At 26.6% G+C, this 18,625-nt stretch overlaps 1 protein-coding gene, 1 long non-coding RNA gene and 1 other non-coding gene across 4 annotated transcripts; all 3 read left to right on the forward strand.

The window, feature by feature from the left end:
* The first annotated feature begins 1,269 nt into the window (after positions 1-1,269).
* On the forward strand, positions 1,270-15,325 carry LOC101493607 (F-box/kelch-repeat protein At3g23880-like). 2 transcript variants are annotated; one of them, XM_004492735.4, is made up of 2 exons: positions 1,270-2,608; positions 15,107-15,325. In XM_004492735.4, exon 1 carries the CDS (start codon positions 1,347-1,349, stop codon positions 2,604-2,606), a length of 1,260 nt encoding a protein of 419 aa, XP_004492792.1. In that variant the 5' UTR covers positions 1,270-1,346; the 3' UTR covers positions 2,607-2,608; positions 15,107-15,325. The 2 variants fall into 2 exon arrangements, with proteins under 2 accessions (XP_004492792.1, XP_004492791.1); XM_004492734.3 differs by lacking the exon at positions 15,107-15,325 and adding an exon at positions 4,753-4,971 and having other exon boundaries at positions 1,271-2,608.
* TRNAP-AGG (transfer RNA proline (anticodon AGG)) lies at positions 6,665-6,736 on the forward strand. Its single transcript has one exon. It is a non-coding gene; the product is annotated as a tRNA-Pro (tRNA).
* Positions 15,326-17,184: 1,859 nt separating the features above from the next.
* On the forward strand, positions 17,185-18,619 carry LOC140919869 (uncharacterized). Its single transcript, XR_012162452.1, has 3 exons — positions 17,185-17,342; positions 17,637-17,727; positions 18,188-18,619. It is a non-coding gene; the product is annotated as an uncharacterized lncRNA (long non-coding RNA).
* The last annotated feature ends 6 nt before the right edge of the window (positions 18,620-18,625 follow it).

Raw genomic sequence — 18,625 nt, forward strand, 5'->3', positions numbered from 1 at the left:
GAAATTAAAACTAATCTAATTGAAGAAATAGGAAATCGAAGAAAATAAAACTCGTTACTTAATTACAAATCCTAAGTGTGGTGATATAAGAAAAGCTAGAATTTAAAAAAAAAAATAAAATTGCTTTGGTAGGAAAATTCTTAGGAAATGTAACTGTAGAATTTTCCAAAGATTTAAGAAATTAAGATGTTACTTTAAGATTTTGCTGCGGAAATATACTAGATATAATCGGGAAAATACATAGTAAAATAGAAAATTTCCTGAGGTTTAACATACGGAAATGGAATATGTAGGAAACTTCTTCAGTAAATTTGCAGAATACGTAATACCTCATGAAATTTTCTGTAGGAAAATATATGATTTTTGGAAATGTTAGGAAAAGAAAAAAAAAAGGAAAGATTTATTTATTTATTTGAAATTTATTGTAATTAGAAATATTTTCTGATTTATTGTAATTAGATATTTGAAATTTATTTATTTATTTCAAATGTCAACATGACTAACCCATAGCGTAGAATTGAAGCGAAATGATTAACACGATGTATTACCTTTTATTTAAGAATATAATTTAGATTCTCTTTCTCATTTTTTTTCGTAGCTGAAATTTAAATTCGGGGTTCAATATCTCTAGTTTTGTAGAGAACTTAAGCCGATGAATTATAAATTAATTATTTTATGCATTTTTTAACTAATTATTTGTCTTTTAATATTCATTTACCATAATAATTTTTGTTTTGACGAAATACCATAAAAGTTATGAATAACAAACTTCTATATATATATTATACATGAATAATAATATTCTTATAACTTTTTAGAGGTATTAAGCTATTTTATTTATTTAAAATGAATTATGTTAATAACTTTTTGAAGATATTTTTTTATTCACCAAAAAAATAATAACAAGAAAACTTATACAAAATATAGTTTTTATTTTGGTGTTTATAAAAATACGATTGAAAAAGTCTAACAATTAAATTTAAATATTTTATATAGACTTGACACTTAGTGATTTTAATAACGCGTTGATGTTTTTTAAAAGATAATTTTATAAATATATTAAAAAATAGATGACTTAAATAAGAGAGAGAAATCATAAAAGATAATTTTGTTAATATTTTAAAAGATAAAATAATAATTTTTTTCTCAAAGAAAATTAAAAGGTAAGATACTAAATGTTTTAATAATAAAGGATATTTTTTTTAAGAAAAATAAAAATTACACGTATATCAGATGTATATCACATAAGATAAAGTATGAGTAGTCTAATTTTATTTGGTATTTAACTTCAACTACAACTACAACGGTCGTGTTGCGTTTATTTTGGATTCAGAAGAATTGCAACTATGGCTCCTCGTTCTCGAGTGATTTTGCCTGAAGATCTAATTGCTGAGATCCTTTCATTGATTTCTGTGAAATCTCTTCTTCGATTCAGGTGTGTGAATAATTCTTGGAACTCTCTCATTTTGAATCCAACTTTTGTGAAATTGCACCTCAAGAGATCATCACAACAAAATGATCTCTTCACACTAACCACACATCACATCAAATATGGCTTCGATGAGTCCCCTGATAGTAGTGATGATGATCTTGAGCACGGTTATAGTGTTGTTCCCTACTCAATAAGTCGTTTAATTGAAAACCCGTCGTTCACCCATTTTGAGGATCCTTACTATCATTTGAACGACAAAGGTTGCTCCACTATGGTTGGTACCTGTAATGGATTGATTCTTTTGGCTGATGATTCTGATGCTGGTAGGTCTCATGAATACTTGTTCAGTTTATGGAACCCAGCAACTAGGACAACATCTCCAAAGTTTGGGTATTTTCGTGATTCTCGTCGTGAACGTTTTGCCTTCTCGTTTGGTTGTGATAATTCAAGTAACACATATAAAGTTGTGGCTTCTCGTTATATTCGTGATCAATTGTCAACTGAGGTGAGAGTTCTCAATTTGGGCGAAAATGTTTGGAGAAATATCGAAAGTTACCCTGTTGTTCCTGTTGATTTAAAATCTAAAGACAATTATGTTTATTTGAATGACACTCTTAATTGGTTGGCTATCCATAATTACTTTGAGTATAAAATTAAGAATGCTAACAATGTTAAGGGTATTTCAGTTAAGCAATTTGTGATTGTTTCGCTTGATCTGGGGACAGAGACATACAACCAATATCTACTGCCTCGTGGCATTAATGATAAAGTGCTACCTGCAGGTCCAACTATTAGCTTGTTGGGAGGTTTCCTTTGTTTTTCTTATTCTTACAAGAAAACTGATTTTGTTGTATGGCAGATGAAGAAATTTGGGATTGAAGAGTCTTGGACTCAATTCCTTAAAATTAGCTATCAAAATCTTTCCCCAGCTTATGACTATGACGATACATGGAATTATCGTCTTAAATTGTTCCCATGTCTTCTTTCTGAGGATGGTTATACATTGATATTACGTAGTAGTGAAGTGGAAGCAATTCTCTATAATTGGAGAGATAATAGAGTGAAGCGAATAAATATTATTCCAAGTAGAACTCTTATTGATGATGATACTATAGATATTGTAGACTGGAGTTTAGCCAAGGGTTATGTTGAAAGCTTGGTTCCAACATTTTGAAAGTAAGTTCCTCTTCCATGATTTATTTATTTAAATTGATGTTATTATGTTTATGTTGTTTTCATAATAATAATAGATTGTGTGAATATTGTTTCCTATATATACGGTGGCTTAGGTTGATTGTATTTTTAAATTACTTTTTATTGTCTAGAGTCATTGAATTAATCTAGAAATAGTTTGTAACCTATAACACTTCCTTCAATTTATCAATAATGGCAGTTGGTTCAACTATAACAGTTGAATTAAAAGAAGAAATGGGAAATAGATTAACCAGCAACCGGCTTGGAAAGTTTTGATACATATGTAGATCTAAAAATTGTTAGATAGATGAGAAAAGGAATAGCTATTATTATTTTTTTTTATTGTTTGAGGCATACATTAATTTTATTTACTTCAAAACCTTGTGACATATAATGAGTGTATTTGTCTTATTAATCTAAACATACATTTGAAATGAATGTTAAAATTGACTTCCAAATGCACAAACTATGCATCTCGGTTAAACTAAGTGGTTCTATTTATATGTATATTTGAAGTTTATGAAGATTTTGCAAATAATTTGATATATTTTTTGGTCTGATTTTGTTATACTCCTGTTCAAGTGCATTTATATTGATTTTGTTTAAAGTATGGATTGATTTTGCTTAATTAATATATATTGGATATTACTTTTGTTCTGATTTTTTATAAGCTCAATTTTGAAGGTTTGGATGGAATTAAAAAGATTTATATGAGAAGTTTGAGATAAATAGGGTGTAACAACTAGATAAGCTAGGCGATCATTTTCTAAGGAAAACAACTAGAAATTATTGAAGTGAATGCAAATTAATGAGCAAGATACTTCTTAATTTTGTGACAAATGATGAACTTCTTTTCTTCAAATTGAATTGAATGTACTTTTGTTTATATATCATCTTTCTTTGTTATTTTTGGGTGATGAAGCTTTTGAATGAGTGTCAAATATATGGATGGCAATTAGACCCATACCCAGTGGGTAACCACAAAAAAAACCCACAATGGGTAGGGTAAAAACCCGCATAATGGGTTTGGGTATGGGGACGGGTAATTACCCGCAAAATTAAGCGGGTATGAGTGCGGGTACGGGTACTATAGTACCCACCCCGTCCCGCACCCACATTTATATAAATATATTATTTATTTATTTAGTTATTTATTATATTAGTGTTTAATTTAATTAATTGTTTTCTTTTTATGTTTTAACATCTATTAATATCATTGGACCATTACAATATTTATAATTGAAACATAAACGTTTGCAAAAATTTTAAGAATCTGATTATGATAAATAGTAAATAATTGTGATTTTATAACTAATAGTTATATCTTATTAATCATGACTTTATAATTATACTTGCAACTTTGTATCAATTATCTCAGATAATATTGTCGTATGACTTGCAATTTCACAAAATATTATTATAAATATTTAAATGTGTATTGTAACGAATGTTCGTTTGAAATGTTGAGTTAGAAAATATTTTGGTTTATAATATTTTATGATTGGATTTAAGATATTTGAATAATTTTTAAATTTAATTACAATAATATCATTTATTTATCGATTTTTTTTAGTTAAAGTGTGGGTAACGGGTATGGGTACAGGCACTTAAGTACCCAGAGAGTAAGAGTACGAGTATTAAAGTTGATACCCAAGAAGGTACCGACACGGGTATGAGTATTTTTTTAAATTGCGGGTATGGGGACGGATACTCTAGTACCCTACCCAAACCCTACCCGTTGTCATCCCTAGTCAAATAGCTTCTATATACACATAATAAGCTGGAGGATAATTTTTTTATGGTAAGTAGCTAGAACACTATTCTCCTAAAAAATAAATTTAATTTATCTTGACATTATAGTTTTTGGAGTACTATCTGTTTTATCTAATAGCTTGTTTTGTGAAAGAAAGATATACCGTATATATATACTTGTTAATTACCATATGTCTTTTCTAAATATTTGTTGTTCATATGTTTTTATTTTTGATGTGCATGGTACTGTAGGAGTTTCAATTTGCCTAATATAAAAATAACGTGTTCTTTAAATTTGTGTGCCTTCTTTTACATCCATATGTATTTAACATGTATTTAACATATACAATGTTGATTTTCATGTGGGAATGCAGAGATTGGAGGAAGAACAACTAGGACAATGTGAGAAAAAGAAGAATTTGAAGCAAAATGGTTTGAATTAGTTAAAATTTTAGAATAAAAATTGTCCATGTGGTTTGGGACATTATTATTTCTTTGTTTAATGTACTTTATCATAAACCTCGTTTTTAAGAAAAATTTTGTTGACTTGGATGTGAAAATACCTTATTGAAAGGAAGTTTGATCTTGTTTTACTCTTTTGTGTTTAACTTAACTCGATTGGTCAAATATATATATAAAAGTAGGAGGTTTAGAGTTCGAAATTTTGATGATTTTGTTATGTGATTAATATGGAGAAAGAACAATATAACTCACAATCAATTTTACGATTGTTCATGTGATGGAAAGCCTTATAAACATCATACTTTAATTTTTCTTTGTTATCGTTTTTGTCCCTCAACTACTCTTTCATTCATGAGAACTTATATTTTATCTTTTACAAGCTTTTTGAGATGTGTTTGGGGGATTAGTTAGCGCATTATCATTGTTGATGTGTATACTAGTTTAGATTCAAATTACAAAATGTTAATCTATAACAATTTTCTTTGAAAGATGATGGGTTTAGTATTATGTTTATCTTTTGAAAAGTTAATTATGTATTGATCAATGTATTCTAAACAATTTGTCACATTTTTAGGTCAAAATACAACGATGGTATTTCCAAGATTTTTAAAATGGAGAAGGAAAACAGTTTGATGTTTGAGATATTAAACACATAATTATGACTTATTATTTTTTTCAAATGGTCGGACAAAATTACGTACTACACAAACAATATCGAATTTAAGCTCATGCTATGATTAATGGGAATGTGAACATATTCTTCCGTTCACTAACACATTTGATGATGGTCATGAGAATTTTTGTGCATCGCGTGACTTTGTTCCATTCAACAGAGCACAAACATAATACTGCAAATGAACAAATTCATAATCATAGTGATGCAATTTAGATGTATCAATGAAACATAAGTTGACAATTAAATTACCTAGTAAAAAGAGTAATGTATATATAAGATCTAAAAATAATGTGATATGGCTAAAAACAATTCCTTTTGCGGAATCATTTCTTTCAATCGTGAATCTTATTGCTTCTTTCTACAACCATTAAATTCATAAAGCATAAGAAAATGTCGAGAGTCAAGACAATAAAAGGTAAGCATACAACAGAATATATAGAAGCATAGTACAACAAATAACGAAAACGAAAAAATCTATTTGCACATTAGGAAACGGAAGAAATTAAAACTAATCTAATCAAAGAAATAGGAAATCGAAGAAAATAAAACTCACTATTTAATTACAAATCCTGAGCAAGTGTGGGGATATAGGAAAATCTTCAAAAAAATTTAAAAACCCTGCTTTGGTAGGAAAATTCTTAGGAAATGTAAATGTGGAATTTTCTAAAGATTTAAGAAATTAAGATATTACTTTAAGATTTTGCTGCGGAAATATTTTAAGAGAAAACATCCGCAAGTAAAACTGCAGAAAGAGTTAAAGTTTTACTAGATATAATCGAGGAAAATCTATTATTTATTATATATATTTAAAACAGACTCAGCTGCTACATCACGATATTTCTTCCATATAGACAAGTATTTTCCACCTCAGCCAAAAAGCGTGTACATCTTCATAGAGGGTTTTCTTTATTCACAAATTCTAGTTTTTTCACAAATTCTATACACCGTTCAGTGTCTTATACTATCTCCTATCTATTATCTATTATATATATTTAAAACACACTTTCCGATGCCACATCATCATATTTTGTCACTTCAACATATTTCATCCACGTCAGCCAAAAAGCTAATGTGTACCTGATGAGAGTACCCCTCCTCTTTCAACAACTTCTCCTATTCCTTTCACAATTTCTTCCATTGCCAACAATGGGCATTTGGTCTAGTGGTATGATTCTCGCTTAGGGTGCGAGAGGTCCCGAGTTCAATTCTCGGAATGCCCCATTTTCTTCTATGTAGCAAACTTCAGTGCTCCCATATAAATAAAACAAAATGCTAAGCGACTTGACACTAATTGTTTTTTAAACACTACTTTATCAATCAAAAATTTATTTTATTTTACTAATTCTTGTAGTGTCTCTAAATTTCCTCAATAATCGTCTTTTTCAGTGTTCTCTCATTTTTTTTCCTCAATAATCTCTCATTTTTTGTGTCTCCTTGATAGATATCATTCATATTATCTCATTTATACACAATTCCCTTTTAATTTTTTCTATTCCAAAAATTCGTTATTTAATTTTGTGTTTATTGTTCTCCAATGTCTAGAAAAATATCAAATTTTGTTTTCAATTTCTCCAAAGAAGGAGTCATGGAATTTGGTTGTTAGAGTTGTGCTGATTGTGTGGTTTCTATCTGAATTCTTGTAGTGTCTCTAAATTTCCTCAATAATCGTCTTTTTCAGTGTTCTCTCATTTTTTTTCCTCAATAATCTCTCATTTTTTGTGTCTCCTTGATAGATATCATTCATATTATCTCATTTATACACAATTCCCTTTTAATTTTTTCTATTCCAAAAATTCGTTATTTAATTTTGTGTTTATTGTTCTCCAATGTCTAGAAAAATATCAAATTTTGTTTTCAATTTCTCCAAAGAAGGAGTCATGGAATTTGGTTGTTAGAGTTGTGCTGATTGTGTGGTTTCTATCTGATCATAAATTTTATGCGATGGAAATGGTATTGATGGATGACAACGTTTAATTTTTATTTTTATAAATTCAAAGTTTTAAATTATACAAAAACTTATTTGTTATGATATTAATATAACAAATTTGTGTTTCATATTGTTAGGGTTGTGTACAACTTTCGCTCTCCTGGTGTTGCGTCTAACTCTGGAGCATTTGCAAAATAGTACAATGGTCCGAGAATTAGAAACCAGATTGGTCACAACAGTGGTACAATTTCATTCCCCGAAAATTCGAAATGACTTTTTTTTAAGGTAATTGTTTTTTAAACACTACTTTAGCAATGGTTTTAAATTAATTTAATTAAAAAATTTATTTATTTTTACGAATTCTTTTGGTGCCATCAGACTTTCCTTTTTATCGCTGTCCTCAGTTAAACATTCATATTATCTATTGTATACACAATTAGTTTTTTATTTTTCTTTACCAAATATTCCTTAATCATCTCTGGTGTTTATCTTTCTTCGATGTCTGGAACAAAAAAATCAGATTTTCTTTCTTCAATTTCTTCGAGAAAGAAGTCATGGAATTTGGTTGTTAAAGTTGTATTTGTTTTATAAATTCAAAATTTAAAATATATTATCTGTTTATTAACAAAACTGTGTTTTATATTTCTAGGTGAGCTTTTATTTATATTCTCGAAGGAGTTGTGTATAAGTTGGCGTTGCCTCTGACAATTATGGGTATATGGAACAATGGGATACCACTTTATATTGAATCTACAAAATGGTACATAGACATAATTTGAAATGTTGACATAATTACTTTGGTAAATATATTCACATGAATTAAATTTATTTCAATATGTCATTGTTATTTTATTTTATTTATAAAAATATTACTATTTTGTTATATATATATATATATATATATATATATTAATTTCTATATTTCTAAATTTTGTCTCAAAAAAATGTACATCTATGTAAGACACATAATTTTATTGAAGAGAAAAATAATCATTTATTTAAGTAAATATAAAATTTATTGAGGCTTCTTAATGAATTCGACTTGATTTCCAAAATATTAAAAAGAAAAATAATAATTTATAAATATAAAATTTATTTAGGAATTAAAAAAATACAATTTATTACATCTATTCCACAGTTTTTATTGGAAGTAATGGTTTTTCAAACTTCAAACACTATTCAATCTATTTCGCCATATGACGAATTGACAGCTGAAACTATATAATGATTTTTAAAAAACTACTATTTTAAATGGTTACATTTTAATTTTACTAATATATTATACCTTTTACATTCTAAATTTATTATTAAATATCATTCAAATTCAAAAGAATTCAAAGGATTCCTGAAAGATTAACGACGATTAACATGCAAATTCAAAGATAAAAGATAATCATAATTTTTATGTGTATTGTAATTTTTTTTTTGTGATGGGAAGATTATTTGTCTGTAGTATTTTGTGAGTAATACCGGAATGAAAGATATTTTTCCATTTGATACAACAAAATTGATATGAATTCTTAAATGTCATCTTTTTCATATAAATAACATATTATGTTGAACAGTAAAAATAAAAATTCATTATTGAGTTACTTACTCATCTTCACATTTACTAATTTATATATGTCATGTCCATTATTTTAAAAATTCTTATTTCATCTAATTTAATAATTTAATTTTTTAATAATTATTATTTTTATTTGTTTAAAATTAAAAGTATTGTTTTATAATAAGGTTTTTTGGAAAGAAAAAAATATTATTTGGAGAATTAAAAAATAAGGCATCATCATTAAGATTAAAGATTGGTGTTGGAGTCATGATTTTTGATCATGCAATAAAGTAATTTTTAAGTTAGGTTATGATTAGATTTTTGTTGTTGTTATTGTAGATTGTTTTCTTAAGTCAACTTTTGTATTTAATGTCAATAAAATTTATGAGAATTGATATATATATATATATATATATATATATATATAAATTAATATAATAATTTATTTATTAAGATCGTATGTTGTTTCCGTGCGACACGCACGCACGGGTTACACACTAGTTAATTTTATTCAACACAATATAATGTTAAAGAATTTAATATTTTATCATTTATTAGCAAACTTCAAATTCCCTCCTGCATAAGTAAATAAATCCAAAATCAATAAAATCTTAACAAATTAGAATTTAAAAGGGTCAGATTTTGCAATTTAAAGCATTAATGAAAATTTGTTAATTTGATGAAATAGTTTCCATCGTTGAAATTATTTTCAACTGAAATTATGAATAATGTATTTAAAGAGAGATTGAAAGTATGATTAAATGTTTGGTTATGTGTAATATCTAAAGTAATAAAATGAAATTCAAATATATAACTACCTGCATGTGCAGGAGAAAGAAAAAAATGAAAAGTGAGACAAATGATTTGGTCATGGTGAAAATTTTGAAAAAGCAAGTGATGATTGTTTTTCTCAGTGTAGTAACGTGGAGTGAAATGTCACAGTATATATAGAAGTTTTGGAATTCGTACCATCAACCTATAGTTCTCTGCTTTCTGCGTACCATTTGGAGAATTAACCATTTACGAATAAAATTGTATTTACTTTATTTGTCAACAAAAATATTCAATCACTTTCTCATACACATTAAAAGTTGAAACCATAGCTACCAAGTTTGAGGTTCACCTAAAATGTATATTCTAGTTTCTAGGCATTAGCTAAATAAATTAGTAGCTCTTTTTCGTTCAAAATATTTAACACCACCCCTGTTTTAAATAATCAACTAAAATGAAAAATCATATTGATTTCTTAATTTTAGGACACTCATATGTAGGAGTATTAATTATGTGGAGAGTTGATTAAAAAAAAAATTAATTTGTGGAGAGTAAAATGAAATGAAAATTGGATGTATCATCGACTAAGGTTGAATCTAATAAAAATTATTATATTTTTACAATGTAGCAAACTGAAATTGGAATCCCATTTATGTATCCTATTTAAATCCACCATGTTACATTAATCTATCCTATTAGTTATTTCATTAACCCAGAAACTTCCTAGCTAGTTTGCTTAAAATTATTAGTGATTTCAACAAAATATTTATAACTTTATATTTGTTGTTTTTTTTTTTCTGGGTAATTTTATTGAGTAAAGTGTATAGATTAATAGATTGAGATAAAAATAATCCATGAATATTTCAAAAAAGTTTAGGATGTCTCTTTTCTTAAATGACAATCCTTTCATGTTTATGAACTAAAAAAAAAAAATCCTTACACGTTAATGCAAAAGAAGCAATCTAAGGCTAAAGACGTGTTTTGTCTTTTCTTAATTTTATCACTTAGCTTTCACCAAAAAAAATAAATAAAATTATCCCTATCAAAAAAAAGTTATCGCTTAGCATGTGTATAATGAAGTGACTTTTACCTTTCTCATATTATAGTGTGAACATGTGAGATTTGAATTAATATCCTGCCATTCTAAGAATAAAACTAATTTTAGTAAATTGATTTGACTCATTTTAAAATGATTTCTTCTAATGTTAATTTGTCCAGTTGCATAAATAAAAATTATTTATTTACTAATATTTATTTGTAAAGTAATTAATTATTTATAGAGTTTTTAAATTGTCAATAATACACCACAAAAATCAAATTATTAAAAACATTTAATGTTTACTGTAATTACTTCTAAATCATATACACGATCGATTCATATGTGTTGGATGTATAAATTGTTTTACATTTAAAGTGTTTGAAAGTTCATTTTTTATATTTGATCGTCTACATCCCCAAATACACGATTTAATTATAGATACTATGTATGAATATCAGTGACCAACAATGGGAATTTGGTCTAGCGGTATGATTCTTGCTTTTGGTGCCCATATGCAATAAGATAATATAAGTATTGATTCATAACAAAAGAGGCATGGTTCAATGGTGTGTTGGGGGTAGAAACATGATCCACTTGCTTGAATCATCTTGCACGCACGCACGGGTTACATACTAGTTAATTTTATTCAACACAATAATGTCATTTACGGGTCCAACTTTCATTGCGTAAAAATGAATTTATTAAACACTAAAATTTTAATTTTTAACACTTAATCATAAGTCGCATCACCAAAAAACATAAAATTTAAGTTGAAGGTTGCATCCGGAGGACAAGACTTGTAGTTAAGAATAAAAGCAAGTATTAATGGTTAATCTTAAAAATTAAGTGTTTGATAAATTTTTTTTGAAATAACCTACATGTTAGATTTATATATAAAAAAAAGGGCTTACTTGGGTCAGTAAGAACAATGAGAGCAAAGTGAGAGAAGTTGTAGTCTCAAGGGTTTCTTCCATTGATACACAATATTTTAAATACTTTTAAATATTTATTTAGACATTAAAAATAGTACATATACAACTTTTGTATTTTTCTTATTATTGTGTCGTCACATATATTTACCATAACAAATAATAATTAGTCAATCTAATAAATTTTTTTTTTGTTTCTCTTATTAGTTATCAATGCATATATTTACCGTGAGCATTATTTCGAATTTTTTTTAATATTATAGAAAAAATTATTAAAATTTCCTACATAACTTATATACTTTAATACAAATAGAGTTTACGATTATCAATTATATAATTTATCTTTTAAATCATAGTTAATATTTTATGTCCATTGACCATCAAATGCCAACTAAATGATACAAATTTGATATTGTAAACAGAGTTCAAATCTAACTTGAATAATTATTGATATAGTAGTTATATCAATAATATATATTCAATTTTATCAATCCAATTTGTAAAAGAGAAGTATCTAACAACAATATATATTTAGTTTTATATCAATAATATATATTCAATTTTATCAATCTAATTTATAGAACATAACTACCCAACAATAATATATATTTAGGTTTATATGAGTGTTATTATTGTTTATTCGAGAGAAAATTGTTTTGACGTATATTATTCTACTTCTTCAAACAATCTCTATGATTAGTGGTTTGCAACCCAATTATTTTCAAAGAATTAGATATAGTTGGAAAAATTTTTATTATTATTATTATTATTATTATTATTATTATTATTATTATTATTATTTAGTATCTAATATGATGTATAACTATTAATGTGTCATGAGTTACAAATTAAAGTATAATCAATATATAATTTTCTATATACAAAACTAAAATTGAGTAATCAACCATTCTGGTCTGTTTTAATTTTCTACATACATATGAGTTGTTTGTAAAAATTCTCAAGTCATGTTGTATAAAAGTTTCATACTCAAAATATTGAAATTTAGATTTGTCATTTCTTTGACAAAATTAGATTGAAAGGAATACCAAATGACAAAATCATTTTTATATTTTTTAAAAAATATTTTGAAAATAAATTTAGATTTACAACACAATAGAAGAGCATGACTAATTTAATTTTGAGGTAAATAATTAAATATATTAATATTTATTAAAACACTTTTAATATTTTTAACACTAAATATAATTTATGAATTTTGTTTGTAGGATGATAATCACTATGGATTTTTAATACTAAATATATGAATTAGTTGTAATTATGTTCTACAAAATATTTTACATATTCTCAAATGTGTGTTTGTCAACTCATATATAATAATTACTCAAATAAACTCACTTGAAAAAATACTCTACAAACAAAATGAATAAATTATATTATTTTTGAAATTTTAAAATCTTATTCACAATATTGTTAATATGTTAAAGTCTATATATATTATATTAATTTTTAAATTTTAAAATCTTATTCACAATACTACTAATATATTAAAGTCTATATCCCGTGTAACGCGCGGGTTATATTATAATACATAGTAAAATAGAAAATCTCATAAGGTTTTACATCCGAAAATGGAATCTGTAGGAAACTTCTTCAGTAAATTTGCAGTAGGAAAATAGATGATTTTTGGAAATATTTATTTATTTATTTGAAATTTATTGTAATTAGGAATATTTTCTAATTTATTGTAATTAGAAATTTATTGTAATTAGATATTTGAAATTTATTTATTTATTTACTTGAAATGTCAACGTGGAACACATTAAGAAACTAACCCATAGCGTAGAATTGAAGCGAAATAATTAACACGATGCATTGTTCCCATGTCTTCTTTCTGAGGATGGTTATACATTGATATTACGTAGTAGTGAAGTGGAAGCAATTCTCTATAATTGGAGAGATAATAGAGTGAAGCGAATAAATATTATTCCAAGTAGAACTCTTATTGATGATGATACTATAGATATTGTAGACTGGAGTTTAGCCAAGGGTTATGTTGAAAGCTTGGTTCCAACGTTTTGAAAGTAAGTTCCTCTTCCATGATTTATTTATTTAAATTGATGATGTTATTATGTTTATGTTTTCATAATAATAATAGATTGTGTTAATATTGTTTCCTATATATATATGATGGCTTAGGTTGATTGTATTTTAAATTACTTTTTATTTAGAGTCATTGAATTAATCTAGAAATAGTTTGTAACCTATAACACTTCCTTCAATTTATCAATAATGGCAGTTGGTTCAACTATAACAGTTGAATTAAAAGAAGAAATGGGAAATAGATTAACCAGCAAACGGCTTGGAAAGTTTTGATACATATGTAGATCTAAAAATTGATAGATAGATGAGAAAAGGAATAACTATTACTTTTTTTTTTTATTGTTTGAGGCATACATTAATTTTATTTACTTCAAAATCTTGTGACGTATAATGAGTGTATTTGTCTTATTAATCTAAACATACATTTGAAATGAATGTTAAAATTGACTTCCAAATGCACAAACTATGCATCTCGGTTAAACTAAGTGGTTCTATTTATATGTATATTTGAAGTTTATGAAGATTTTGCAAATAATTTGATATATTTTTTGGTCTGATTTTGTTATACTCCTGTTCAAGTGCATTTATATTGATTTTGTTTAAAATATGGATTGATTTTGCTCAATTAATATATATTGGATATTACTTTTGTTCTGATTTTTTATAAGCTCAATTTTGAAGGTTTGGATGGAATTAAAAAGATTTATATGAGAAGTTTGAGACAAATAGGGTGTAACAACTAGATAAGCTAGGCGATCATTTTCTAAGGAAAACAACTAGAAATTATTGAAGTGAATGCAAATGATACTTCTTAATTTTGTGACAAATGATGAACTTCTTTTCTTCAAATTGAATTGAATGTACTTTTGTTTATATATTCCATCTTTCTTTGTTATTTTTGGGTGATGAAGCTTTTGAATGAGTGTCAAATAGCTTCTAAATACACATAATAAGCTGGATGATAATTTTTCTATGGTAAGTAGCTAGAACATTATTCTCCTAAAAGTAAATTTAATTTATCTTGACATCATAGTTTTTGGAGTACTAGTACTATCTGTTTTATCTAATAGCATGTTTTGTGAAAGAAATATATACCGTATATATATACTTGTTAATTACCATATGCCTTTCCTAAATATTTGTTGTTCAAATGTTTTTATTTTTTTATTTTTCATGTGCATGCGTGGTACTGTAGGAGTTTCAATTTGTCTAATATAAAAATAAGGAAATAACGAGTTATTTAAATTTGTGTGCCTTCTTTTACATCCATATGTTTTTAACATATTCAATGTTGATTTTCATGTGGGCATGCAGAGATTGAAGGAAGAACAACTAGGACAGTGTCAGAAAAAGAAGAATTTGAAGCAACATGGTTTGAATTAGTTAAAATTTTAGAATAAAAAGTGTCTATGTGGTTTGGTATATTATTATTTCTTTTTTTAATGTACTTTATCATAAACCTCATTTTTTTAAAAAACTTTGTGGACTTGGATGTGATAATACCTTATTGAATGGAAGTTTGATCCTCTTTTACTCTTTCGTATTTAACTTAGTTCGATTGGTCAAAAATATATATATATATATATATATAGTAGGTTTAGAGTTCGAAATTTAGAAACTAACATAACTACTAACTTAGTAATATTCCTCATTAAAAATGGTATTCTCTCAATATTTTTATCCTCTCTGCAGTCAAAAAAATCCTCAATTTTAGAATGAAATTTGTCTTTCATGATTTTGTTATGTGATTAATATGGAGAAAGAACAATATAACTCACAATCAATTTTACAATTGTTCATGTGATGGAAAGCCTTCTAAACATCACTCTTTAATTTCTTCTTTGTTATCGTTTTTGTCCCGGCCTCAATTACTTTTTCATTCTTGAGAACTTATATTTTATCCTTTACAAGCTTTTTGAGATGTGTTTGGGGATTAGATAGTGCATTATCATTGTTGATGTGTACCTATACTAGTTTGTATTCAAATTACAAAATATTAATCTATAGCACTCTTTTTTGAAAGATGATGGGTTTAATATTATGTTTATCTTTTAAAAAGTTAACTATGTAATTTGCCACCATTTTAGGTCAAAATACAACGAAGGTACTTCCAAGATTTTAAAAATGGAGCAAGAAAGCAGTTTTATGTCTGAGATATTACAAATAATAAAAAATAAAAAAAAATGAGAATTTTTGTCATATTTCTAGTTATGTTATTTAAGTGATTTTGTGTCTCATTTCGAGAAATTATCTCGTATTTGGAGGTCTTTTGAGTGTAATGTTGGTTTTGGTATTTAAAATATTTGATTGCATGTGTTTGATTATTCCATGTTATGTGACACAGACAAATTAATAGACATATTTGGGTAAGGATCATCTCCATTTTTGAAGATAAAGGGAAAGTTCATTACTATAATTTTAGAGAAAATAAATTATATAAATACACACATTTCTAAAATTAATTACCTCAATTAAATATTTATACACTAGAAAATGTAGTAATTGACACATAAAAGATCTCTACTCATGCATTAGTAATGGTTTTCATGTTAATTAAAACTCCTTTGTAAATATAAGTAAAAGTTATACTGTAGACTCGTACGATCAATAGAAGTTTTTTGCTTAATATAAATTATTTGAGAAAAATAATATAAAGTATTGAAATTAAAACAAAGCAACCACACGACAATTTAAAAATAAAGGTAATATTTCTAATACAATTAAATCTGATTACATCAGATAATTTAGATGACTTGATATACATCGGTTATAATAAAAAGTGATGACAAATTTGTTATTATTAGAAGCTTTATTAAATATGTTAGATTACACCGTTCTAATTGGAATTATAAATTAAAAAAAAAAAAAAAAAAAAAAAAAAACAATATTGCTACACATACTTTTAATTTTACTATCCACACCCCTCAATTTTTTTATAAAAATAAAATACCTACAACGTCCTTGCTTATTTATAATATTTTTAACCCTAACATCTCTTTCTCTCACACCCCTTCTACTTCTTCCTCCACTTTTTACAATCTCAACGTCTTCAATCATTTTCATTGCCTCTCATTTACATCAGGTATGCATCAATCTTGATCTTGTTATTGTTGTTCTTGTTTTTTTTTACAAAATGTAGTTTTGTTGTTGTTAAATTCATGTATTTCTCTTTTATTGAAAACCTAAAAGCATACATAAACTGAGTTCACGTCACCCAAAAACCCATAAGCATACGTGAATATTTAGTGACACTCAATATTTAGTGATATATATTTATTTGTCACTATAGTTACTTTTAGCTACAGAGAGAGTGTCACAAATGCTAATTTAATATTAATTTATAATAACTTAAAAAAAAAAAAAACTATTCACATAAAAAATCTATTCATGAAATCATTTCACGACTTCACCGAAAATTATTTCACGACTTCATTCACCAAAAACCATTTCACGATTTCACGCAACGCTTTCATTCACCGAAATCAATTCATGCAACGCCTTCATTCCCATTTTGATTCCCTTCAACGCATTCGTATGAGAAATTCTCAAGGTAATTTTCGTTCTTCAATGCAATGCCTTTATTTCGTTTCGATTTCTGAAATTATTTTTCCCTATTTCTTCTCTTCTCAATTTGTTTCCCAATTTCATCTCAGAAATTGTCAAAGTTGATTTTCACTTTTTCCGATTTCTTCATCGTTTATTCGATTTTGTCCTCAATCAACTCCTTCAATTTCATCTTCAATCCGTGTTTATCTTCAATCGGATTTATCTTACGGTTCAACAATTTACAATTTACGATTTACAATTTTGTTATTCAAACTCATCGATTCAGATTCAAATTCAGATTCAGATTCAGCGATTTAGGGATTCATTTTCAGAGAAAGGATAATGAAAAAGCAAAAAACAAATATGGAGTTTCTCATCTTCAAGTTGAGGTTTGATTGAATGATTTTGTTGATTGGGGAGTTTCTCATATTCACTTGCAGTTTCTCATATTTTGTTTTAACGTTTGTTTTAGATAGCGTTCAGTTCTGTAACTTTTTTTAGGAGATGTGACTTGTATCATATAATATTGATAGAGTGAATCATAAGAAATTGTAATAGTTGGACAATTTCTATGCCTCAAATTTGTGAAATAGTAATCTTCTTAGGCAATTGTAATACAAAAATTCCATGAACGAATTAATTTTTTATCAATAAGATTATATAAGACTATTACTACGATATTTAAAAGATAATATTTGTTTTTATATGTCTTCGAATCCTGTTTGATGATAGATAGATACTTGCATTGCATTGCTGTTTTAGTGTGGAAAGAGAATGGTATATAGAGAGGTTAATGATTCATAATAGTAAGTTTTGTTTCAAACTAACAATGATATATATTCCTTGAAGTTGCAAATTGGATATGCTGAGCAAACTCTCTTACCTGCATTAGGCCAAGCTACATTGTATACTGAAGAACGTCCCTCCAATAACTTCCCCACTGCTGCTGGATTGGCTTCATCAGCTGCTGGTTTTGCTTGTCTTGGTAATACACTTTTATACTGATTTCTTTAAGCTTTCATTCATTCATTAGTTATTATGAGTACCAAAATAAATTGGAATACGTTAGTGGTAATCGGCTAGTACTTTTGTAGTCTTCCAACATTTCCCCATATTGCAAAACCATTGGCAGTTTGCACAATCAATTCAATAACATACAAATCAAGATATATCATTTTTGCAACTGATGGATACGTAGGCTACAAACAGTTAGACAGTTTTCCCTACAACAAACAAGGCATCTAATATGACCATAAGGTATTACTTTCATGTAATTAATATATCACC

The sequence above is a fragment of the Cicer arietinum genome, chromosome 3, assembly GCF_000331145.2.
Source record: "Cicer arietinum cultivar CDC Frontier isolate Library 1 chromosome 3, Cicar.CDCFrontier_v2.0, whole genome shotgun sequence".
NCBI lineage: Eukaryota > Viridiplantae > Streptophyta > Magnoliopsida > Fabales > Fabaceae > Cicer > Cicer arietinum.